The sequence below is a fragment of the Lipophrys pholis genome, assembly GCF_963383615.2.
Source record: "Lipophrys pholis genome assembly, chromosome: 13".
Taxonomy (NCBI): domain Eukaryota; kingdom Metazoa; phylum Chordata; class Actinopteri; order Blenniiformes; family Blenniidae; genus Lipophrys; species Lipophrys pholis.
The window spans coordinates 3,596,427-3,621,143 of record NC_137632.1 but is presented as its reverse complement, the minus strand read 5'-3'; the positions used below and the strand labels follow the sequence as shown (position 1 = coordinate 3,621,143).

The following is a 24,717-nucleotide window of genomic DNA, read 5'->3' as shown; positions in this document are numbered from 1 at the left end:
CAGAAAGAGATTATATGTCATCACATCAATCAGCATTAGATGGGAATTAATCAAGAAAGATGCAAAATAACCACAAAATATTGTCTCAAAGGGAATTATACAACATGAAATTCAAAGATCCTAAAGACACGGTTTGACTAAAATAAAAATAAAATGTCCTGAAAAAGACGCACTTTGTCCACAGGAGCTACACAACTGTACAAAGCTATGAGAAATAGATTTACCATAAAGGCATAAAAATGAACACATGAGACAGTTAATCACAGAAACATAACATAAACCACAAAAGACCAAAATAACTTGAAACATGAAAGAAAGTGGCACAAAGCATAAAGAGAAAGAAGAAGACAATTCACCTGAGCTGGACAGAAAATAGTACTAAAACAGAAATGACCAAAATAGCCTTAAAGAGGAAATGTGACCAACAACGTAAACAAAATGAATTTTAGGATAGAAAAAGACAGAAATCCTTCAGAGAGGAAGCCGCTCAGATTCTTCCCATTAAAAAAACAAAACACATTTTATTTTGAACCTGAGGTCTTTGAAAAGATTCTGAAAGACTTAACTTAATACTCTGGATGGATATTAAAATATTCTCTCTGTGAGTCAGAACTCATTCAGTTCAAACACGTTCATATTTAACAGTGGATTCAGTTTTAAAATGTATATATATATCCAGAACAATCCTGCCACCTGCTGTTGACACACTTCGTGTGTGTGTGTGTGTGTGTGTGTGTGTGTGTGTGTGTGTGTGTGTGTGTGTGTGTGTGTGTGTGTGTGTGTGTGTGTGTGTGTGTGTGTGTGTGTGTGTGTGTGTGTCCAGTGATGGACTCTAGTTCAGGTTGTACCATCCAGCTTCAACTAGATAAAACAAAAGAAAAGAAGGATGAATAGAAGTGAAGAGTTTAACAGCTGAGCGGTGTTTAGTTTTCTCTTCCAGCGACACTAATAACTCAGTGAACTCACTAAGAAGTAACTAACTGCAATCAAGTACTGGTTGCACCCATGAATTACAACAATAAAAGCTTCTTTTTTTTCAAGAAAAGTTTTGCAGATTAAGAAAGACTCAAAGATTGTTTTACCTTCTCAGTAAACAATATCAACAAACGTGTTATACAAGTTTTAATTTGTTCCCATACATTTCTAGATCCTTGTGGTAATAAAGAGTCAGTTTTCCGGGTCGCACCCTTCAAGAGAGACTCTGGTACTAAGTAATAATAGTAATACTGGTGATTGCAGGTGACTCAGAGTCATTCGCTGTGATATAAGAGAAAAAGTCCGCAGTCAGCGGAAGCAGCCGCACTCTGACCTCCGGACCTCCGCACTCTGACAGCGGCTCTTCCTCCGCCTCTCAGCCGGAACTCAGTCACTCTGAGCCGGGCTGACATGAAGCGGAGACTCCTGCTGGTGTCCAACTCCACCCTGCACGGCAGCGGTTACCTGGACCACTGTCAGCAGCAGATCTCACACTTCTTCGGGAAGTAAGTTCACTTTTAAGTTGTTTTGTTTGTTATTTTTGTTCATGCAACGCCGCTTGGAAACGCGCAGGGACCAGCCTGCAAATCAATGACGAACTCCATTTTAAAATATCAACATTTTTATTTTTCCACGGCAGTGAGCAACCGTGAGGATATTTACAGTCCGATACGTTTTTTTGCAATTCTCTAAACGTGTGTTAAAGTTCGGCTCAGATCAATTAAATTATAATTTTTATTAAACGCCTTTTAATCGACTTAAATCACGCTGTGCACGACTAGTTAAAAACGACCAACCGATATTTAAACACCTGTATTTTGAATAGAGTTTGGTTTGTAAGAATAATGTCCTAACTATTGACTTAATGTTTTCTATGAATACATTTTAATAACTATATTAGTGAGTAATACTTGTTTGGTACACAAACTAAATCCCAACAAGAGCTGTTTATACAATGTCCAACGTCTGAGGGAAAGAGTTGAATTTGACTATTTTTTCATGTATAAACTCAGAAACGTGTTTTTACAAACTTTTCTGTGATTTCATGAGGGATAATAGTTTAATGCAAAATGCGGCTCGTGAGCAGATCAAGATTATCTTCTGAAAGCATCAATATTGTTGTTTAAAACAATGTTGTGGATGATTTGTCTGCAAAAGAAGCGCTGAAAAGTCCAAATTAAGTTTAGTCTGCAGGATTCATTGGTTTAAACTGAGTTTATGAAATACTTCAAGGTGATAATGATAATAAAGTGATAATAAAGTTAATTAATGAGTAACTGTCTCTCTTGTAACAACGAAGCTCAATAGAAAAGTGTTAAATTTAGATATACAAGATGGAATGGCGTATAAAAGTTTCTTTATAAAGGTTTTCAGTGATGCAATGTGACAAAATATATCAGAGCTGAAATTCGGTATTAAAGCAAACTATTAAAAAAAAATCATAATTAATGTTAAAAATCATGTCAAATATTTGTATAAAGTCACAAACAATGTTGTGTGTGTGTGTGTGTGTGTGTGTGTGTGTGTGTGTGTGTGTGTGTGTGTGTGTGTTTCAGAGATGTGAAGAGGGTGCTGTTTGTTCCCTATGCTCTCCATGACAGAGCCTCGTACACCAAGACGGCCCGGGACAAGTTCAGGTCTCTGGGTGGGTCAAACTAAAATCTCTTTTCTAAAGTGACGTCTGTTAAAACACTGCTCAGCCACTTCATCGTGTATAAACTAACTGGTTCATGTGTTCTTTATCTGTACACCTCCAGATACCTCTTTTCTTGTAATCTTTATCTAATATTTTTGCACATGCATTTCTGCTTGTTCATGTTTTCATTTATTGTATTATGAGTGTATTTTTTGTTTTTATTAATTGTGTCTTTGTGCACTTTTCTCCAAGTGTTGTCCTGTTTCATGATTTTTTTTAGTCCATTTTATGTGATATTTAATGTAATTTATTCATGTGTGTCAGAGTAGTTTATTTTATGTGTGTGTGTGTGTGTGTGTGTGTGTGTGTGTGTGTGTGTGTGTGTGTGTGTGTGTGTGTGTGTGTGTAGGGTACGAGGTGGACAGTATCCACGAGGCCTCCGACCCGATCGACGCCGTCCGGAAGGCCGAGGGAATTTTCATCGGTGAGAAGAAACAAAGAGAAACATGGTTATGATCCTGAAACTGCTTCACTTCTTCTTTTCCATCTTTCCTTCCTTTTTTTCCTTTTTGCTGACTTTTTCTTTCTCCTCTGTTTTGCCTTCATCTCCTCTCTTATGTCCACTTTGTTATTTTTGCAGCTTTAAAAAAAAAAAAAAAAAAAATTTAAATTAATTGATCAGGTGCAGCGACTGTGAGCAAGAAAAGGATTGATGGATGTGGAGATGCTCACAGAGAGGTGTGTGTGTGTGTGTGTGTGTGTGTGTGTGTGTGTGTGTGTGTGTGTCAGGAGGAGGAAACACTTTCCGGCTGCTGAAGAGTCTTTATGACCACAAGGTGGTGACGGAGATCCGGAGGAGAGTTTTGGAGGTGAAACACAAACGGACGGTATCGTATATAAAACTACAGGTGTAGAAATAGCGACGACGTCTCAACATGTCAAACATGAAGATTTCCTGTTTTGAGGACACAATGAACTTTAAATCCACTTTCCAAGAGGTGAAACTTTTAAATACGTATCCGCAAGCTCAGCAACACGGTTCAAATACATGTAGATAATTTGTCTTTTGCGTGGTAATACATTAAATACACAGAATTAAGTGAGTAGAATAATGTTGTATGAATACCGTATTGTCTGGACCACAAGTTTCACTTTTGTTTTCCGTTTGGCGAGTCGTGTGTCGGAGCCATTCACGCTTATTTGTCGGCAGGTTATTTAGTTGCATTATTTAGACAGTAGGGGGCAGTAATGGGTCTGATTGGGTCACTCCTGTAGTGATAAACTGGGCGATGAGATACTGAAAATATGATATTCCAGTGTGAATTATAACAAGTGACCTGTGTACCATATCGGTAAATATGTGGGACCACTAGAGGGCACCATAGCACAACAGAATGCTGCCGCTGTTCTGATTTATAGTCGAGGTTTAGTCCAGGAAAATAAAGTAAACAGGTTAAAAAAAACTGTCCAGTAACTTTGAAGCTGCTTGAGGAAACGGTAGCTGTCCTAAACCCCGGTCCCTCCCCAGGACGGCGTCCCCTACATGGGCTCCAGTGCCGGCACCAACGTGGCCACCGTCAGCATCAGCACCACCAACGACATGCCCATCGTCTTCCCTCCGTCCTTCTCCGCCATCGGCCTCGTCCCGTTCAACATCAACCCGCACTTCCTGGACACCGACCGCAACAGCCGCCATATGGGGGCGAGTCAGCGAGCACACGCCACGGGGGGTGGGGTGGGGGGGAGGGGGGGTACTGTCCGTTAACGGGCACAACAGCAGCATTTCAAAACACGACAGTGTAGTTTAATGTCAGGAAGCAGTTTTATTTTTGTTGTGCAGCAGTAAAACTTCACAGAGACACTTTGTCTCGCTGCAGATCAGTGAGAGACGTCAGCGACGGCGCCGCTCTCTCCGATTCGTCCGTTTCCTGTCACATCAGCGTGATCTGTTATCACCCTCTCACTCCTCCGGTCAAAGTAAAGCTGCCAGGTTTTAAAGACGCAGTAACAACATTAATCTGTAACACACACACACACATTGAATTACACTGGAGTGAAAACTCATATTTAACTAGTCATCAGATCCTCATCCTGAAGATCCTCATGTTGTTTTGGTTGGTAGAATTACAAAAACATCAACAACGCCGATAACAAGATCAATGATATCAATACAAGGATCAAAAATGCCATAAACAATAACAAACAGTATCAACCACATAGACAATAACAATAACAATACCAGCACCACAACAAAAACATCATCTCCTTCAACAACAACAATAACAACAGTGCTAACTCTAATAGCAACAATAACATAAATACCAACAACAACAAGGCAAATCAACAATAAGATCAACGGTAATATCAGTACTAACAATACTAACAACAACGCCATCAGTACCAACGACAACACAAACAATAACATCAAGCATATTGACCTTCAGTCGACCCTCGGTATCGAGTTTGTTTAATAAAATGTCATTTTAAATGTTTCAGAAATAAAGTTAAATATAGAAGAACATTTTACATTTAACCAATAAACAAGAAAGCCACAATTCCTAGAATGTTTTTGTGGATTTTTCAAATTGTTGCACCTCCAGGGAATTCAGAAGAAAGTATTGTGTCTGCAGACGTTTGTTTTTATATTTAATGTTACACACTGTAGCGCAGGATTATGTAATAATGCTGCATTTTGTAATAACTTGTTACATATTGCAAGTTTTTACAAAATGTGGGTGTTCCACTTTTTTTTTTTTAAGAAAATATGCTAACTTGTTGCATTATTTAATACATTTCTCCCTTCATCTGTAGACATGGTTCTATTTACTAGTGAGAATTCAGTTGGAGCAGAATTAGATGTCACTCTTTGCTTCTGCTCATGTCCTGCCAACATAGTAACGGTAGAATTAAGTAATCAGAATACTTCAGTGTGTTCTGAGTGGTATTATTTGTGGCTGTGCAGGAGACCCGGGAGCAGAGGATCACTCAGTACCACGAGGAGCCGGACACGCCCTGCGTCCTGGTGAGCCGGAGCCTGAAACCTGCTCCAGAGTCACCTGGCGCCCCCTACTGGACGACTGGGCCTTGATCTGTTCTCTGGTGTGTTTCAGGGTCTGAGGGAAGGATCCATGCTGCTGGTGGAGGGAGACAAAGCCACCCTGCTGGGAACCACCGACGCCAGACTGTTCACCAGGTAACGCTCCGGGATCCGGCGGCTGCTTTGGGGCTCCATTGGGAGAATCAGTGAGATAAATGTTTGTTTCAGGAGGAATAAGTGAGATAAAAGTGTGTTTCAGGAGGAATAAGTGAGATAAACGTGTGTTTCTGGGGCAATAAGTGAGATAAACGTGTGTTTGAGGAGGAATAAATGAGATAAATGTGTTTCAGGGGGGATAAGTGAGATAAAAGTGTGTTTCTGGGGCAATAAGTAAGATAAATGTGTGTTTCTGGAGGAATAAGTGAGATAAAAGTGTGTTTCAGGGGGAATAAGTGATATAAATGTGTGTTTCAGGGGGAAGCAGGCGGTGGAGTTCCACCCGGGCAGTGACCTGAGCTTCCTGCTCACAGACTCTTACTGACCAGCCTCGGCAGGACGCCTCTTCTCCATCTGTTTATGTTTCTGGTCCAAACTGTATAAACCTTTTGCTGCACCTTCCACAGCATTTGTTCAATGTGACCAACAAGATGCGGAAACATCTGAATAAATTGATAAAATATTCAACAAATACTCTGGAAATGTTGAACATGTGGCGTCTATGATTCCTACATTTGAAGTGTGAAAATGACTAATAGCAGTCGTCATGTGAAGCTGCCCCAAAACCCTTTTTAGATTCATTTAATTAATTAGTTAGTTTCTCATAATTTAAAGCAGGGGTGTCCAACCTCGGTCCTCCAGGGCCCCAGTCCTCCAGGGCCCCTGTCCTCCAGGGTCCCCTGTCCTCCAGGGCCCCTGTCCTCCAGGGTCCCTGTCCTCCAGGGTCCCTGTCCTGCAGGTTTGCGCTCCTCCCAGTTCCAACACACCTGATCGCAATGAGGAGCTCCTTATTGGTCTTTTTCACAACCTTGGTGATGACATCATCATTAGATTCAGGTCTGCTGAAGCAGGGAGGAACTAAAACCTGCAGGACAGGGGTCCTCGAGGACCGGGGTTGGACACCCCCGATTGAAATCTTTAAATCAACTTCAGAGCTGAGGTGACGCCGGACCCGGGAATACGTCTCATTATGCAGCTGATTGGTGAAACACCTTCTCTGGGTCACTGCCTGTTTTATTTATAAGTTGTAGAGATGATTTGACCTGAATCTTTACTGGAGGAATCAGCAGAACAAACAGGAAGTACATTATGTTAAGTGGAATGTTCAATAGGTTTTTTTGTTAAAACTCGTACTCGAGTTCAAGTCTTTTGTTCAAAATGTAAAAAAAAAAAATGTTTACATACACTTTTGTATACAATGTTTGTGACTTACTTTTCATAAAAAAAGTTATCAAAAAAAACAAACTAGTACTCTGGAGATAATTTGAATGACCCCCCCCCCCCCAAAAAAAAGAAAAGAAAAGCACCATAACTCAGAAATCATTTGAATATCCGTCGTAAGAAAACCTGCAAACAGCAAAATGAACCTGGAAACGACCAAATGTGAACAAATCAGTTTATTTCATGTCCAAAGTGAAATCAGGAAACTGTTAATTTTCATTCCGGAGGTGAAGAAGTACAAACATCCAAACTATTTGTTTCATGGTGTAAAGAAGGAGAGGAGTGGTATTAAATACAGAAACAGACCGAACAGAACAGAACAGAACAGAACAGAACAGAACAGAACAGAACAGACCAGGCCGGCGGCTGCAGGATTCAAGTCAAACAGACAAACTCCAGCTGCAGCGGGGGACGGAGATCGGAGGACGGAGACCGGAGCCCACTGACGTCACAATGACGACTTCAGTCCCGCCAAGGAGTTCCTGGTCCGATTCTCACGCCTTCAGAAAAGTCTTAGAAAAAGTTGTATCAGGGCAGCGGAGCCTGGATGAACCCAGAGCCACGTCCAGCCCAGAGCCACGTCCAGCCCAGAGCCACGTCCAGCCCAGAGCGACGTCCAGCCCAGAGCCACGTCCAGCCCAGAGCCACGTCCAGCCCAGAGCGACGTCCAGCCCAGAGCGACGTCCAGCCCAGAGCGACGTCCAGCCCAGAGCAACGTCCAGCCCAGAGCCACGTCCAGCCCAGAGCGACGTCCAGCCCAGAGCGACGTCCAGCCCAGAGCCACGTCCAGCCCAGAGCCACGTCCAGCCCCAGAAAGACCTCTGGACCAATCAGCTTCTTAGAAAACGCCATGAACTCAGATCTGGACCAGTTTTGGCAACTTTAAAAAAAATCATAGAAACTTTTCCGTACAAATTTTCTAAAGTTTAAAAAAGAAAATCTTTTCAATTTACAGGAAATCAGTAAAAAAGTTTTTGCAATCGGAAGCAAATTCTGGCAATAAGATGCAGCGAATGGTGACGTGAGCCTTTAGAAGCCACTTCACATAAATACTCGCTGTATTGTATAGGGGAGCTTTCATGAGTACAAGTACTCTGTATAGTACCAGTACCAGTATCGCTGCTTCCAGACTTCATATTGTCCTGGAAGTAAACGATGACTGGATATTTGTTCGAATGTAAACAGGCTCAGTGTGTTTCTGATTTTCATGATTTCATAAAAAGATGAAAAAAACAAAAAACATGCAAGATTTCAGTTTTACAAGTAAAAAAAAAGAGATTTTAAATATTTTGTGAATTCCATGATAAACTAACCTCTCCTTTCCGTTATATGATTAAATGTTTCCTTTAGTTCATGAGCTGGGATTTTATTGAATCATCACGTTTACATGAGTTCAGTAAAAAGTTGTGATTCTATAACATCAGTCAGAGTAAAGTAAATAAAACCGTTTAACGATGGCGCTCAGCAGTGCTCCTCTAACTTTTAGGTGAAATGAAGACGAGTGAAAGACAGAATGACGTTTACGTGTTCATGTGGTTCAGTGGAGTCGATTCATGGTGATAAAAACTGGAGTAGAATACGTTTAAACTATCGTCAATGTACACGTTACTTCATAATGCAAACCCAATATGGGTAAATAGCAAAGGCACACACACACACACACACACGCACACGCACGCACACACGCACGTTAAATAGCAACCTGCGTTTCCTCTGCCAAGCTGCCAGCCGCCACTGAGATCTGAAGGAACCACGTTAGAAAAAAACCAAACAAACTTAAGCCGATAAAGAAAAAGGCCTCAGTGCAGAAAAAGGTGGGGAAGTAATACGTGATGTCACTAAGCCCCGCCCCCTCATAGTTACTGTTGCTCTGGATAGAAAATGTGCAGTTAAAACGTCTCCAGATCTTTAGGTTTTTAGTTGACATTCCGTCAGTGTTTGTTTCCTCCACGGTCGGCGCAGACAATCTAATCCACCAGTGACTCACAGCAGCCTCGTGTGGTACAAAGTGGTATTACCGTCAGGTCGCCGGCGCCAAGAATGAAAAAAATTTAAATTTGCAGTTATTTCAAAACATAAAAATCTTACAATTTTTACATTTAAGGATATAAAAACATTTGTATTTTGGTCAAATTTTATTAAGTCTAATGATAGCTAATGTAGCAGAAACTCAATGCTAAAAATATATTGAATATAAATTGGATTTACAAAAGACACGATCGGCTAAAGGTAAAGATCTATATCGCCACCTGCTGGTAAAATAATGCTGATTCATTTATTTATATTTCATTTTTAAGAACTTTCTATAATCTGAACTGCACTTATTTCCATACTAATATACATGTAGACAGTCTTTTCATGATACTTCATGACACTCGTTATCAAGATAACAATAATCCTCGTAATCTGTTCATACTTTTTATTTACTGAGGGAACGGCTGACGAGGACAAAAACAACTGATTTAAAGATCATCTACCGGCAGAGTGCAACACGTCACTCCTCTCTGAGTTACTTGCGTCGAATACCTACATTTCAATATTTCCCAACTTCACAGAGTCTTTTTCTTTTTTAGCTGTTGAGCAGCAGCAGCAGGTTAAACACCCGAGAGGGGGAATTCGGGGGCTTGTAATCTCATTACTTGCATTGATTTTGTGTTATTTTTGTGTTTGAAATGAACTGGACTGTAGTGAAAATGAAAACACAAACCCAAACACATAGAAAAGACGGCACCAGCGTCCCAAAGCAGATTTCAAATGGGAGAAAAGCAAAGCGGGAGAGAAACATCCAGACAGTAAATCTGTGACTGGAACTGCCGTCATCAAACCGACGGCGCCGCTTCATTTTGCTGCTTTAACTTTGACTTTGTTCTCTCGCTCGTCACAAACATTCCTGTCACTCATACAGAGTTTACAAGGAGGAAGCTGCTGGTCCTCCGGTTCATCCCCTCATTCACACTCCCCTCATTCACACTCCCCTCATTCACACTCCCACCATTCACACTCCCACCATTCACACTCGCACACTCCCCTCATTCACACTCCCACACTCCCATCATTCACACTCCCACACTCCCCTCATTCACACTCCCCTCATTCACACTCCCCTCATTCACACTCCCACCATTCACACTCCCACCATTCACACTCGCACACTCCCCTCATTCACACTCCCACCATTCACACTCCCATCATTAACACTCCCACACTCCCATCATTCACACTCCCACACTCCCATCATTCACACTCCCACCATTCACACTCCCACCATTCACACTCCCATCATTCACACTCCCACCATTCACACTCCCACCATTCACACTCCCATCATTCACACTCCCACCATTCACACTCCCACCATTCACACTCCCACCATTCACACTCCCATCATTCACACCCCCACCATTCACACTCCCACCATTCACACTCCCATCATTCACACTCCCACCATTCACACTCCCATCATTCACACTCCCACCATTCACACTCCCCTCATTCACACTCCCCTCATTCACACTCCCTACAACCAAGCTTTTATCATTTTGTGGATTTCTTTTCTCCTCGTTTTGTTTTTAAATAGTTTTCTTCACACCCCACAGAGACACGACTGCCTTTTAGCAAGCTGGTGGAGGCTGTCGACGGTACGAAACCTTCCTCGAAACCGAGAGTCCCGAACAAAAAAAAAAAACGATATTGGGAAAAAAAACAACAAAAAAACAACAAAAAAACAAACAAAAAAAAGTGCAGATTAAATAAGAGGAGAAGGTTTGTGGGCTCCGGTGCAAACATCCAGACGTGTTGGTCGGCGTGTCGAAGGAAGAGTTGAGCGGTTTGGGAAATATTCATCAACAGTTCCTACATCTGAAGCGAGTGAGAAGAAGGTAAAAGACTAAAACACTTTCAAATGGAATGTTCCTCTCACGGTTTGGTAAAACGAGTGTATCTTACTGCAGAAACGACACTCGACTTTTCCTTCCTGTGACACTAATTAAGAGATTCATTGAATAATCTGTTAAACATCATTCGCTGCTTTAGCTTCATGTCTATTTTTCTATCGGCAGTGATCATCGGAACTATTTTCTTGCACGGCGTGCTTCGGTGTACTTTTGAAAGCTCTCCGTTGATGCAGTTTATCACCCAAAACGATGGACTCTTCCTTTAATCTGGGAGTTATTGTGAATACTCTGAGGATTTGATCGGTGACCAGTGTGTTTCCCAGCTTCTCTTTTGGCACAAACGCAACAGAAATCATCCTTGAACCGGCACCATGATCTGCCGTCCCACCCTCAATACAGTGAAAATCTCTCACGCGCCTTTTTTTTTCATTTTTTTTTTTCAACCCTGGTTTCAGTTCTTTGCACTTTGACCTCTAGGCGTCGGTGTTGCCGTTCTCCTCCGGCTGCAGCTGCTCCTTCTCGGTGCAGTCCTCCTGCGGGGGGCGCACTCGCTTAAAGAAGCCCAGCTGAGGAAGAGGGAGGAGGAAGACGAGGCTCAATGAGGACCAGCAGAAATCTAACCAACAGATCATTGCATTCTTCTGTCAAAACGGAATATGTGAAGGTTTACTATCTAATAACTCTTAAATAAAGCAAAAAAACAAGACGATCTGGAGAATTTATTAAAGTATCAAGAATTATTCACCAATAGTGAGAGAAAAGGCACTTTGAATATTTAAACTTCCCTGAAGTCGACCTTGAATGTGAATTAAAAACTACGTGCACGCAAATAAGGATTCATCTGAAGTAGTGGAAGACGTTGTTATGTTGGCGAAAACTTTTCTGACACGCGTTAAAAAGGCGTTCCTCACTCCGTCACCGCTTGCTGCTTGTTCTTCCTCACCTTGTACATGATGAAGATGAGCAGTGCCAGCAGCAGCAGTCCTGCCAGGACGGCCAGAGCCACCACCCAGGCTGGAACCGGCGGGTGGGATTCCACCACCCAGTTCACCAACACGCTCACCTGGAAACACCCGTCACACCCGTCACACCCGTCACACCAGCGACTCCAAACAGGGACATTTTATTTTGATATTTATGCTCCTGAATTCTTCCCCGAGGCCGCCGGGTAGGAAATGATGGGTTAAGTTAATCTAATGAAAACTTTTTAATGAGCTAATTGCACATTTTTTGTCAATTAATTATGATTTTTTTTGTGCCATATTTAGAATCGTGGCACGAATACACAGTGTGTGGAAACATCGATTATCGCGGTTCAGTCAGTCTTTAGTGAGATGAACTGTGACGCTCTGCTATTTGCTACTCAAACATCAGATCAATTTGAGCTGCAATTTCAGGGAAAAGAACATCAATACCAGACGAGTCGCTTCCTACATTTATTTGTAGAGATTAAAAATCGAACTGAAAGGAAAGTTCTGAGTTAATAATAACAGACTGACTAAATCCACCGTGTCTTAATGGTTGATCTTGACAGGAACCATCGACGTCCGACTGGACGGCGACGGCGCGACTCTGAACTCACAGTGGTGCTGTTGGACGGCAGCTCCGACGCCACGTTCTTGTACGGCATCTCGATGACGCTGAAGGAGGCCGTCGACCGAATCACGTAGGAACGGTTCTGGTTCTCAGGCTGGAAGGAAAAACACGTGACGAGTGTTATTAAAGAATGATCCAACAAATCTGTTTACCAACATGTCAGGAGCCATTCTGCACCCACAGTCCCAACAACAACAACAACAACAACAAAGGGTCCACAGAAAACACGTTTTTTTTTTAATTTAGAATATATTCTGGCATTTTTGTCTTTGAAAGCAACTATTTGAGGGCCCTTGTCTTATGAATTTAAAAGCTTTCACAATTGTGTATATTTAATGTTTCCACACCTTTACTGTGACGCTGAAGCCGAGTTAAGGTGTTTTTATTGTCTTCGTAATGAGCTTCCAGCAGAGAAACAGCATCATCAACAACCACAACACCACGTAACACAACAAACATTTTAGAATCCATAGAACAGGACAGAGGATTGTGTTCGTTCACCTTGAGGAAGTTGTTGACGGCCAGTCTCGAGTAGATGAAGAGGATTGCGTTCTTCCTCCTTTCGAGTCGTCCGACTTGACATTTCAGCCTCAGGCAATCTGCGGTCGCACAATCCTACACACACCATGAAAGAAACGTAGTTAGTGTGATATTCTGAAGTGACAAAGCTGCAGCAGTGTGTGTGTGTGTGTGTGTGTGTGTGTGTGTGTGTGCGTACCAGAGGGTACAGGTCGTTCTGCGAGTCTCTGGACTCCAGGTCTCTCTTACGGACGTGGTTCCGGTTTCGTCCCTCCGTCTCTCGCTCTCGAGGTGGAATGGAGCCGTTGTTCTTCTGGGAGGTCGGCGGGTTCTGACACACAGACGGAAGGAAACCACACCTATGAAGTTCTTCATCGTTCAGCGGAGACAAGTGAACCAGGAGTCGGGTGGAGCTGCGGCCTTACGGAGACGTTGAGAGCGTTTATCTCCACGTCGGTGGTGCAGTTGATGGGCCCTTCGGTATCGTAGCTGGTGATGTAGAGCAGGGAGCCGTTCCTGTACTGGTACGGCCACTCCACCTCCAGCGCCGCCTTGCTGAACGTACTGGGCCCGTTGTTCTGGAGCTGAGGGCACAATTGCAGAGTTCATCCAGAACTGGGATTTTAAGTCATCCGCGCGCCGCGCGTCCGAGCGCGTCTATTTTACCTCGTAGACGTGAACTATCTGAGGCCCGATGTCCTCCCCCACCGTCGGAGGCTCTTTAGGTTTCCAGTTGGCGATGGGAAGCAGCACCTGATCAGGAGACGAGGAGCTGGGAAGAGAAACCGTCAGAGATTATCATCTGTGGCTCCGGTCAGACAAGATCAACTCTGTAACTAAAGTACTCTGTTGGAACGATGCATCCTGGGAAAAAGTGTTTCACCACTGGCAGGATTGTTGATTTACTTTTTAAAAGGCGCCACTTTGGAAAGAACGTAGCAGCAAATCAAAGTATGCCGACTGCCCCCACAAGGACTCTGAGTTTCTAAAAACATTCTCATCTGGTTGAAGTAGGGATGCAAGGGTATATATTTCTAAAAATACGAGTAATGAGTACTAATCTTTAGCTACTTTCCGATACAGAATACTGACACAAGTACTTATTAATGCCTTTAATTCATAATCCACCTGCAAACGATATGTGAACGCTCTGTGTTTCTGTCATAACAAACTAAAACCACCACGACAGTAGAGATGGAGTCAAGTCATTTGTTTCTCCTCTGCTTGATGTTTCAGACAGTATTTGGTCGATACGAGCAAAGTACAAACTAGTAAGTCTAACTTCTGAACACAAAGCTTTGAGTGCGTCTCACCCTCTGATGGACACTTTGGCGAGCACGGCCAGCTTGGTGACACTGGAGACTTGAGGACTGGTGTTGTCGAACTGGTTCGAGCTGAAACGCAAACGTCAAGTTCAGATTTATGATGAAATGAACGCATTATTAATGTGAAGACAGTGAGACAGGTTGTGTTACTGGGAACAGTCACTAGGAGGTGCCAGTGTCCGTCACACGTCGAGGATGTTGGGGAAAAGTGGGACTTTCTTTTATGGCTTTAAATTAATAGTTGATTAACTGCAGATGAAATAATGTGAAAATGAAATGAAACATCCATGAAATGTCAAAAAAAGAAAAGAAAATATAAACAATATTCATGAATAAAATATCCAAAACAAAAAAAAATTGTATAATGAGAAATACTTATGTGGAATTAGATCAGAAAAATATATATGTGTGTATGAAGTATTAATAAAAACATTAAAAAGGGAATTAAAAAACTAAATAAAAAAACTACACATTTTTATTTTTATTGGGGCAAAAGGAAACAAATACAAAACACCAATTTTTAATTTGTAAAAAAAAACCTAATGTAAGACAGTTGACGACAAAGAAAAAGTAAAACACACCGAGTCAGCAGTAAATTTGCCTTCCAGTATTCAGGAAGAGAGTAACCAGAGTGCTGAAACCTCTTATTAACATACTGCTCTCCTCGCTGCTCTCCCACAGAGGAATGTGAAGTTCTGCCTCTTAGCTGGAGGACCAAGTCAGCCCCCCCCCCCACACACACACACACACTTTTAAGATGAAATGTGCTACACTTTTAGACTTTTACACCAAGATTGACCTAAAGATAATAAATCAGAAAGTCGCAGCAAAATCTAATGGTAGAGGCAAACCGAGGCGGCGGCTCAGTGGGGAGAGTGGTCAACTCAGAATGCTGCAGGTTTGATTCCCCATCTCACTTACATCTCACACTGTTGTGCCTCCGCTTCCCCACAGCAGTAAGCATGCGACTGAAATAGAGTTGCAGCTTTGCAAATAATAAAGACTTTCCTTCCTTCGAACCAGGCTGAGTGGACCTCTGTCAACAACAACAGTGTCATTTGTTCTGGACCAAGACATTCATACCTGACGATCTGCAGGTCGAACTTGACTGACGTATCTTCCTCAGACAGCTGGTGAACGCTGAACCTCAGCTCAGCCAGCACCTGGCGAGGAAGAGGAAGAGGAAGAGGAAGAGGAGAAATTAAAGAGCAGCATGAAATTAGTAGAGTGAGCTGGAATCAACTGACTGAAGCCCCGTTGACACGCCACTGCTTTCAAGTGAAGACGCAAAACGTATAATTGTGTTTTGGTTTGGTCGGTTTACACAATGGTGCTCGGAGCCACTGGAAAAAAAAAACTTTTGAAAATGGCTCCGGCTCCAAAATAGTAAATAGTTTCTGTGGACATGTTAAATACACTGACAAGTTTCCTCCAGAGTGTCACGACTCCCAGTCTATATTCTCCCGGGGACTTGGTAGTTTTATAGTTGAGAGTCACTGTCGTAACAATTTAACTTGGTCGTCTGTCCACTAGAATATTCATGTCATTCCATTGTTACTGTTTATAGTGTTTTGTTCTCTGCTGCATGTGTGTGGGGGTTTCATTACAAAAACCACCAACAGCACCCACTAGTGGCCCAACATGCTAACTACATCATTTATATCATTTCTGTGTTCACAGACATCTTTTTCAAAACGCTGGCAAAAACAGAAAAACGCTGTGTTTTCATTTGGAATGTTGTCGTGTAAACAGGCCTGTGGGAATGTGAGTCACGAAACTGATTTAAAAATAGTTTTTCTATACGATGACTTGCAAAAACATACTCTCGTATTAACACACATGAAGAAAAGACTTCAGGAAAGACTGAATGTAATTCCAGCAGTTTGCTTCCTTCGTCGTGGTTGTTTGTTATTTCTCTGTCTGATCAGTCAGAAAGCTGGTGCTGCTGTAGGAACCCACCTTGGTTCCTCCTTTCATGGGATTTCCCAGGTCGCACACCACCATCTTGGTCCCGTTCTCCTTCTTGTAAGCACAGGACAGCCTGGAGAGGGTCTGTGGGAAACGCAGATTTCCTTTCTTTAGATCCCGACTTCTACTTTTGTAGTTGGACTTGAACACGGAACGTGGGTGTTTCTCTACCTGACTGCGGACGACTCCGGTGAAGTCGGCCTGTTGAGGAGGGTAGACGTGGAGTTCGGCCTCGTACGCTCCCTCGCCCTGGTTCTCTGCGCTGATCTCGAGAGTGAGAGCGTTATCATCCCCGATGTAGATCTGCTCCCGATCACTGCAGCCAAAAGAACAGCATTACTTCATTAACGCAACCTAGAAATCCAGGTTCAAATCTTTCTGCCTTTCAAAGACAATGAGCTTTTTCATGGTTGCGTGCACCTGCAGGAATATAAGCATGACACAACGTGAGCACCGTCACAGAAAGTTCAAACTTTTAATCCAAACAGAAGCGAGAAAAGGGTCTGCACCTCTTCACTGATAGTCTGAGGTCAGGTTTACAGATGTTATCGTCTCCACAGTCCAGCAGGATATGAGCCTGACAAACCAAGGAGAAAATAATGAGGATGGCAGTTAAAAGGTAGCAAAAGAGGGACGGTAATATTAAAAAAAAAAGATCGAAACAGAAATATTTGATACAAAACAAGCCAATAATGGCAGTTGTTGGGTTTTAATAAGACATTTTAACAAACCCCATGAGAGTTTTCAGTTGAGTCACATTAAATATAATGTATACAAATATAATGCAACACTGATCATATTGATTAATAGAATATAAATACTTCAATTAATCACATTTTATCTAATCTAATTATATTAATCCCAGAGGGCGATTCTTAAAGATGAAAGTAGATTTAAGACTTTCATGATTGAATAAAAAAGCTGAAGGAAGAAATGTTTGATGTAAGATGAGGAATCAGTTCATCATCAGCGTCTGACTGGTGTTTGGTTCATTAGCTGATGGATGAAAGAAGAGCAAGGAAAATGTGGCAGATGAACCCTCGTGTGTCTCTACTTTTCTATTTAATGAAGCTTTACAGCTGGTTAGGCCAGCCTGGAGCATTTTCTAGTCTGCAGAAAGACAATCTTTAAAGAATTGAATTGAATTGAAGGGAAAGAAACAAAATAAATGATGATGCTTCAGGAGATTCCGTTGAAAACGAAGCGAGTCAATCCCCCCTCTGTTGGGTAGAAACGTACCCCGGTCCTCACATTTAGCGAGTACAAGAAGAGCAGGGTTCATGTACCTGCTTGGTGACGTTGGATGGGACCGACATGTCGATGATCGGCTGCAGACCCGTCAGGTCTGCGGCTTGCTTGAAGTCCAGAGTGTACTCCATGGCTACCGAGATCGGTGTAATTTTATCCCGAAACTCACGATCGTCCTGAGAAGCACAAAAAGTTTAAAGGCAAGAAACTAAGCTTTTGTAACTCTTTATATGGCTTTTATCGAAACACCACACCCCATGGTGTGTTTTCTAGGAATATTTCACACATGATGAAACACGTTGAAGTTTGTTGTCTATATTACAACATCATCTGTTGTTGAGGAAGTCCTTTAAAGATTACCACCTCCTCCGTCTCTCTTCCTTCAATGAGCGATTTTCTCACCCCCAGAAAGACGAGTTGTTCCTCGCAGGTCGGCCTCCCACCGTTGGTCACCATCATGTTCTTGGCGTACTGGAAGGTCCGGTCATGCAGGAAGAGGACGCGTTTTGTTGCCTCCTTCTGCTTCAGCCGGTCCAACATGAGATCCACCTGAAAGCCTGCAGTACAATTGAAAAAGTAAATTAAAAAAATGATAAAAAAAGAAGTTTCAAGACAAAATCGGGTCGTTGAAGCCCCTGCCGTCGACTGCCACCCAATCCACATTGCACCCGACCCCTACAGTAGCCTCTGTTGGTGGTGGGCAATCAGGAGGAAGAGGAGAGACCCGCGTCGTCCCTTCGGGCTGGGCCCGGCTGGGCCCCGCAGGAAAAGGCCCGGCCACCAGGCACTCGCATACGAGCCCCAACCCCAGGCCTGGCTCCAGAGTGGGGCCCCGGCTATGCCTTACCGGGCGACGTCACACTTCTCTTTGGTTTATCCATGGGGGCTTTATGAACTGCTTTTAATCTGACTCGTAACCCAGGACCTGTTTGCCTTGGGAGACCCTACTGGGGGGCATAAAGCACCCCGACAACGGAGCTCCTAGGATCATTTGGGTACTCAAACTCCCCGAACATGATAAGGTAGCAGTTCAAGGGGGGGAAAGTCTATTCCAGGGTACTGGAGAGGAGGATCCGGCCGTTAGTCAAACCGAAGTGTTCCTCGGGACGTCCTGTGGGGGGTGCGCCGGGAGTATGGAGTCCAGGACCCTTTGCTAAGGGCTGTCCAGTCCCTGTACGCCCGGAGCAGGAGTTTGGTTTGAATTGCCGTCAGTAAGTCAGACCTGTTCCCAGTGCACGCTGGATTCCAGCAGGGCTGTCCTTTGTCACCGGTTCTGTTCATAACTTTTATGGACAGAATTTCTAGGCACAGCCAGGGACCGTATGGGGTCCGGTTTGGGGACCACTGGATCACGTTTCTGCTTTTTGCAGATGATGTGGTCCTGGTGGCTTCATCAAACCTGGACCTTCAGCGTGCACTGGCGCGGTTCGCAGCCGAGTGTGAAGCAACTGGGATGAGGATCAGCACCTCTAAATCCAAGGCCATGGTTCTCAACCGGAAAAAGGTGGCTTGCCCCCTTCAGGTCGGTGGAGAGCCCTTGTCCCAAGTGGAGGAGTTCAAGTATCTCTGGGTCTTGTTCACGAGTGGGGGGAAGATGGAGTGTGAGATCGACAGGCGGATCGGTGCAGCGTCTGCAGTTATGCAGTCGCTGTATCGGTCCGTGGTGGTGAAGAAGGAGCTAAGCTAGAAGGCGAGGCTCTCGATTTACTGGTCGATCTTCGTTCCTACCCTCATGGTAGGCTGAGCTTTGGGTCATGACCGAAAGATTGAGATCCCGGATACAAGTGGCTGAAATGAGTTTCCTCCGTAGGGTGGCTGGGCGCACCCTTAGAGATAGGGTGAGGGGCTCAGTCACCAGGGAGGAGCTCGGAGTAGAGCCGCTGCTCCTCCACATCCAGAGGAGCCAGCTGTGGTGGCTCGGGCATCTGTTTGGGATGCCCCCCCGGACGCCTCCCGAGGGAGGTGTTCCGGGCATGTCCCTCCGGTAGGAGGCCTCGGGGCAGACCTGGGACACGCTGGAGAAACTATGTCTCTCGGCTGGCCTGGGAACGCCTTGGGGTCCCACCGGAAGAGCTGGAGGAAGAGTCTGGGGCGAGGGAAGTCTGGGCATCTCTGCTTAGACTGCTGTCCGGATAACCGGTGGACGATGGATGGATGGATGGATGGATGGTATCAAGACAGAAACTTGCGTGTGACTGCTGGGTTTCTTCACTTACCGAGAGTAGCTGGAGCTCCGCGGCCACTGGCTTTCACACAGTACTTCACCTTGAAACTGTGAAACACACACTGTCAGCCAGTTTGAAAAAAGTCACATTTATAGGACAAGGATCATTTGATCATTGATTAAAAGTGTGAAACTGATGCATAAAAAGAAGTTGTTTTAAGAAAAAACATTTTCTCTACTGGGTTAAACATGACCAGCAAGTAGACTTGACTTGTAATGAATCCCATTAATCCATGACCACAACAACAGTTTGCTTGTGTCTTGTTTACCATGCAACATTTCACATGGCCGGGCAGAAATGGGAATCAAACCACCAACAGTAGATTAAAAGGGCATCCCACTGCACCACCTGAGCCACAATCAGCCTGATGTTGGATTTTGGAATGAGAGATGATTGTATTAAGACCAGCTCACCAACGAAAGAGTCACCAATGAGCTACTTTGGTCTGATTTGTATAAATTTGAAAAACTCAATGCATGAGGAAGCAAAGGATGCTGGGAAACGTGGGTTAAAAGGAAATAAGTATAGGCCCAATGGGTGTTAGTTTAATCAATATATTTCATACTGTTAATCAGCTTGTTTTAAAGTATTTCTTTTATTTCAACTTGATAACTTGATAATGCCAGGCAGCCTTCAACCACAAATGCAAAATACACATTTAAAAAACACAATGAAGCAAAATTAAAGACACCAGAGGAAAAACAAAACCAGTTTTGAAGGGCGAGGTTGGGCTAGTTGTCCATGAGTAGTGGAGGAGGTTTGTTTGTTTGTTTATTACTACCCTCCCCACCTGCTGCAGGTCGTCCCTGAGCCACACAGTGAAGCATCAGTTCTGGTAACGGCTGTTTTAGAAAAGTGCAGTCAAATTCACACAAGCAAAATAGAGGATGAGGAACTGATGAAGAGAATGTGGCAGCGGACACGAAGAGCGTTAACACTCACCATGACACCAGCGTGTCGGTCCCCTCTAGTTTGCACGTCTTCTCTTCGGGGTTGATGATCTGTGGCGTGATATCTAATGTGGCGTTGACGATGATGACTGGACGGGCTCTGGCATGCACACAAGCACACACCCAAGTCAGTGTGGCGTCTGTTGACATCCTGTCCAACATTTTCATTTCATCCGAACTTAAATCTTAACATACAATCAAAACTACTGTGATGTTTATATATGTTCAATGTTACAAATATTCTTAAACGAGCTTCAAGTAGGACTCTGATTTTATTTAATCAAAACTAAAGCTATATAATATACATGTTTTTTTAGATAGATTTTCTTAACAATAAATAGCAACACTATAGACATAAAAGAGAAAAACAAACCATGCACATATTTAGCACATTTAAACAGGTCAGTCAAGTCCATAATTGTAAAGAAAACCCACATCAATACTGAGTAAAACATTAACAAACGAGCAGGATGGGATAATTTTTCACTGGGTGAAAATATATTCAAAGGATAGGAGGCAGTTTGTGAAGCTGGGAAACTATTTCTTCATGCTTGGACACTGCTTGTGGTGTTCCCCAGTGGTCAGTATGAGGTCCCAAGCTCTTCATCCTCTATATACATTACATCTGCAAAGTTTCTGACATTTTCCAATTGGATTTATTTGCAGATGACATACATATTTTTTTTGGTTTGAGTTGAAAATTGATAAAATTAACAAATAAAAAGAAATAGATTGAAAATAAAAATGATTCATTACACACTTTTTAAATGCTAAACACTAACATATCCCTCTCAGGGTTGTATCCCAAGGGCATTTGGTGTAAAATCTCACGATTTGCTGTGGTGACGAGATGGGAGCGTGTTCACATTCCCTAGTTTGTTCCGAACCAGAGTCTCTTCAGGGGAAAACCGTTTTGTTTGGGCGACATGAACACGCCCACAAACTCTGAACCGGAGCTAACAAGATTTCTGGCCCCTTTGAAAACCTCGGTCTCGCTTTATTAACAAACGATCGTTCTCGCGGGCGGGGTGAGAGGACAGAGTGAGAGAACGTGACGTAGTACGCAGGGCAGAAACAGAAAGAAAAAGTTGGAAATTATCTTGCGTTCAGACGAGGAGCAGTGTGGAAGACTCTCATTGATATCGGGTCTGAAGACGATATATTGCAGTTGTTTGTGGCTACCCATTAGTCATGAGCTAACTAGCCTAGCCTTCACTGGCTAAAGCAGTGGGACTTTCGGTTTCAGTCTGGACCAATCAATGAGTTCTTCTTCACTTCCTCCCTGGTCAGTGTTTGTTTCAGGTGACAGCGCCCCCTAACCAGCAGCTGAGGTAACTGTGTGACGTTTTCCAGGCAGTTTGATCCGGTCTCTAAAGTGAATGTCCAAATGAAGGAGTGAAAATTCTTGAACCGAGTCCCGGACTATCCAATGTGAAAGACCCATAAAAGACCATCTCATACTTGAAAATGATACCCATTAAATAGATGACATTCTCCAAACACAGGTTAAAAATAACCACTTTGTTATTTTGATGGACATTTTGTTCTGATTACTCAGTCCAACGGTCTATTAAAGGGGAGTAGCTTTGCCTTTAGCACATTACGGCCAATCATTGTCATTTCCTCTTAATTCCTTGAAAGCACGGAGTAAATTTTGCACAATTTTCCAGATGTTTCATCTTCAAATCTATTCCAACTCTTTAGAAAATCCCTCCAGCTTGAGGGGCTTGAAGTGTGGAGTTTGCATGTTCTTCCTGTTGTTTTGGGTGTCCTCTCACGGTATAAAAATCCATGTGCTTCTTCTCCCTATTCATTCCCAAACACGTGACCGGTTGTTCCTTATTGTGCTGAATTTATAACCTTGTGCGTGTTTTTTTACTGTAAATTAAAATCAGGTGTTTTCCCCCAATTTATTTTAAAGGATTTAATTATTGGATTTGTTGCATATTTGATCATAATCTGTGAGTTCCCTTCTTATATTTACTATCCAGTGTGATAGTCAGCAGTTTATCCTGAGTCTCATAACTAAGAAAAATAATGAGATATAATTGCTTGCTGCAGTTCGACAGGATGAAAACAGGAGCAGAAGAATGCGTCGTCTCACTGAGGAGGTTAAGCACATCCTAATAGCCTCTATAAAGCCAGTAGGAGGAAAATGAATGAAAACAGAAGCTCTTTGATATCGGAGGTGGCCTCGCTCATTAAACTCCTCTGCGTCTATCAGAAGCGTCACACACACACGGTCACAGCAGGGGGAGGACACGCACACACACACACAAGATCTGATTACCTGTATAAAACAGCCTTGTCTGCTCCAAACACACCAACTATTAAATCTGGAAGACAGAAACACACCTCAGCTTTTTTCACAACACTGCAGACTTGACCTGACTCCTGTCGTTTGTCTGTGTGTGTGTGTGTGTGTGTGTGTGTGTGTGTGTGTGTGTGTGTGTGTGTGTGTGTGTGTGTGTGTGTGTGTGTGTGTGTGTGTGTGTGTGTGTGTGTGTACCAGGGTATCCATTCTGATCAATGTCAGTATTTCCAGTCATTGAGTATCCGAAGCTTGCAGGCATGTAGCTGGATGCCCATTTCCCCTGCAGGACCTGAAACAAGAGGCAGACCTTCGTTTTGGACTTTTGTATTTGGCGTTGTGTAGAAGCATAAGTGAAGTGAAAAAACAGGGAAAAAAAGTGACTAAGCAGGAAGTATGACAGCCGGTTCTGACAAGCCCAGTGTTGATCCCAGTTACAGATATGAGCTTGTCTGCAAGTGCAACTGAAAATTGCCTCTTGTCAGTTAAATCACTTGGAGTTTCTTGGGTTCTCTTGCCCAAGAGGTCATTTTCAAGCTCCACAGAAGACTGATCAATTAAGCCGAGGCCCCGTTTACACAACACGTTTTCAAGTGAAAACGAAAAGCTTTCATTGCGTTTTGGTTTTTCCGTTTACATGACTGTGGTGCTCAGTCACTGTAAGCGCAAATGTTTGAAAACACTCCGACTGCATCTCCATGGAAATGGAAGTAATTTCTGAAACGCGGTTACAGTGCATGCCCACTGCGGCCGTCGTAAACACTTCTTCTGCACACGCGTGAGTAGATGGACAATAACAACAATGGCGGCCTCCAGAGTGTCATTGTCTATCCGAATGTCTGTGTACTCACCATTGTTAGTGTTTATATCATATTGTGATCTACACACGTGTGTGATTTCATCACAAAAACAGTACCTATTAATGGCGAAACATGCCATTTCATTTTCAGCATTTCTGCAACTTCCACACAAACAGACATGGTTTTCAAAACGTTATTGTGAAAATGTGAATTTCTTTCAGAAAACAAAAATGCAAAAAATGGTGCATTTTTACTGAATTGGTTTAGTGGGAGCAGAAAGTAACGAGGTTCTCCAGGATAGTAAGCGTACTGCATGCTATACGTAGTTCCTCCAACATAAACAAATAGATTATATATCAGATTCTCTAAGGAAATTGATAGTAACAAGGTTACTGAGGAGGGATATTTACCTGCGAGGGTGTCGAGTCCGGCCCCCGAGAGCGGCCATTGTGTATGTAGATCAAGCCGTGGCGGTCAGGGCCGCCGTATGGAGCAGAAATAGCCACATCTGCAGGAAGAAGAGTGGATCAGGGTGGAGAAAGAGACGTCACAGGGGGTGAGATGTATAGTTTTAGGCAGCGAGTCGTCCAGCCGTCATTTGGACGGTCAAGCTTTGGTAAAGACGGCCGAAAAAATAGCGGGTATGTTGCTCAAAGCGTCTAAAATATATAAAATATGGCACATCACTACTTGTCATCGTCTAATTTTGCATGAATTCATCTTTTTTCGCAGAAATATAGCGAACTATCGGCTCGTGTACACAACCACCTCTAACTTCCGGTTCAATTTCATCCCTC

At 43.2% G+C, this 24,717-nt stretch overlaps 2 protein-coding genes across 2 annotated transcripts in view; one reads left to right on the top strand and one right to left on the bottom strand.

Annotated features, from left to right (window-relative positions):
• Nucleotides 1-771: 771 nt before the first annotated feature.
• Nucleotides 772-7,097, top strand: LOC308119157 (alpha-aspartyl dipeptidase). Its single transcript, XM_080479004.1, has 8 exons — nt 772-1,481; nt 2,532-2,620; nt 3,021-3,095; nt 3,401-3,480; nt 4,140-4,313; nt 5,574-5,633; nt 5,722-5,804; nt 6,123-7,097. The coding sequence occupies exons 1-8, from the start codon at nt 1,387-1,389 to the stop codon at nt 6,187-6,189; spliced, it is 723 nt and encodes a 240-aa protein (XP_080335130.1). The 5' UTR covers nt 772-1,386; the 3' UTR covers nt 6,190-7,097.
• Nucleotides 7,098-9,627: 2,530 nt separating this feature from the next.
• Nucleotides 9,628-24,717, bottom strand: part of itgav (integrin, alpha V) — a 53,478-nt gene continuing 38,388 nt past the window's right edge. Inside the window, exons 14-32 of the mRNA XM_080479133.1 lie at nt 24,331-24,428; nt 23,319-23,412; nt 23,100-23,145; nt 20,802-20,909; nt 19,851-19,906; nt 18,037-18,191; nt 17,673-17,810; nt 16,896-16,963; nt 16,558-16,702; nt 16,378-16,470; nt 15,502-15,581; nt 14,407-14,487; nt 13,760-13,865; nt 13,519-13,677; nt 13,293-13,424; nt 13,076-13,189; nt 12,561-12,668; nt 11,922-12,041; nt 9,628-11,544 (exon numbers count right to left, since the gene is read on the bottom strand). Of these exons, the coding sequence (XP_080335259.1) occupies nt 11,452-11,544; nt 11,922-12,041; nt 12,561-12,668; nt 13,076-13,189; nt 13,293-13,424; nt 13,519-13,677; nt 13,760-13,865; nt 14,407-14,487; nt 15,502-15,581; nt 16,378-16,470; nt 16,558-16,702; nt 16,896-16,963; nt 17,673-17,810; nt 18,037-18,191; nt 19,851-19,906; nt 20,802-20,909; nt 23,100-23,145; nt 23,319-23,412; nt 24,331-24,428 (1,994 nt within the window). The 3' untranslated portion in view covers nt 9,628-11,451. The remainder of the gene's footprint in view (nt 11,545-11,921; nt 12,042-12,560; nt 12,669-13,075; nt 13,190-13,292; nt 13,425-13,518; nt 13,678-13,759; nt 13,866-14,406; nt 14,488-15,501; nt 15,582-16,377; nt 16,471-16,557; nt 16,703-16,895; nt 16,964-17,672; nt 17,811-18,036; nt 18,192-19,850; nt 19,907-20,801; nt 20,910-23,099; nt 23,146-23,318; nt 23,413-24,330; nt 24,429-24,717) is intronic.

Bases quoted from the DNA above. Each gene is read 5' to 3' on its own strand.
- LOC308119157 (XM_080479004.1), top strand. From the start codon at position 1,387: ATGAAGCGGAGACTCCTGCTGGTGTCCAACTCCACCCTGCACGGCAGC. The intron at 1,482-2,531 runs GTAAGTTCACTT...TGTGTGTTTCAG, and splicing joins ATCTCACACTTCTTCGGGAA to AGATGTGAAGAGGGTGCTGT. The intron at 5,805-6,122 runs GTAACGCTCCGG...TGTGTGTTTCAG, and splicing joins GACGCCAGACTGTTCACCAG to GGGGAAGCAGGCGGTGGAGT.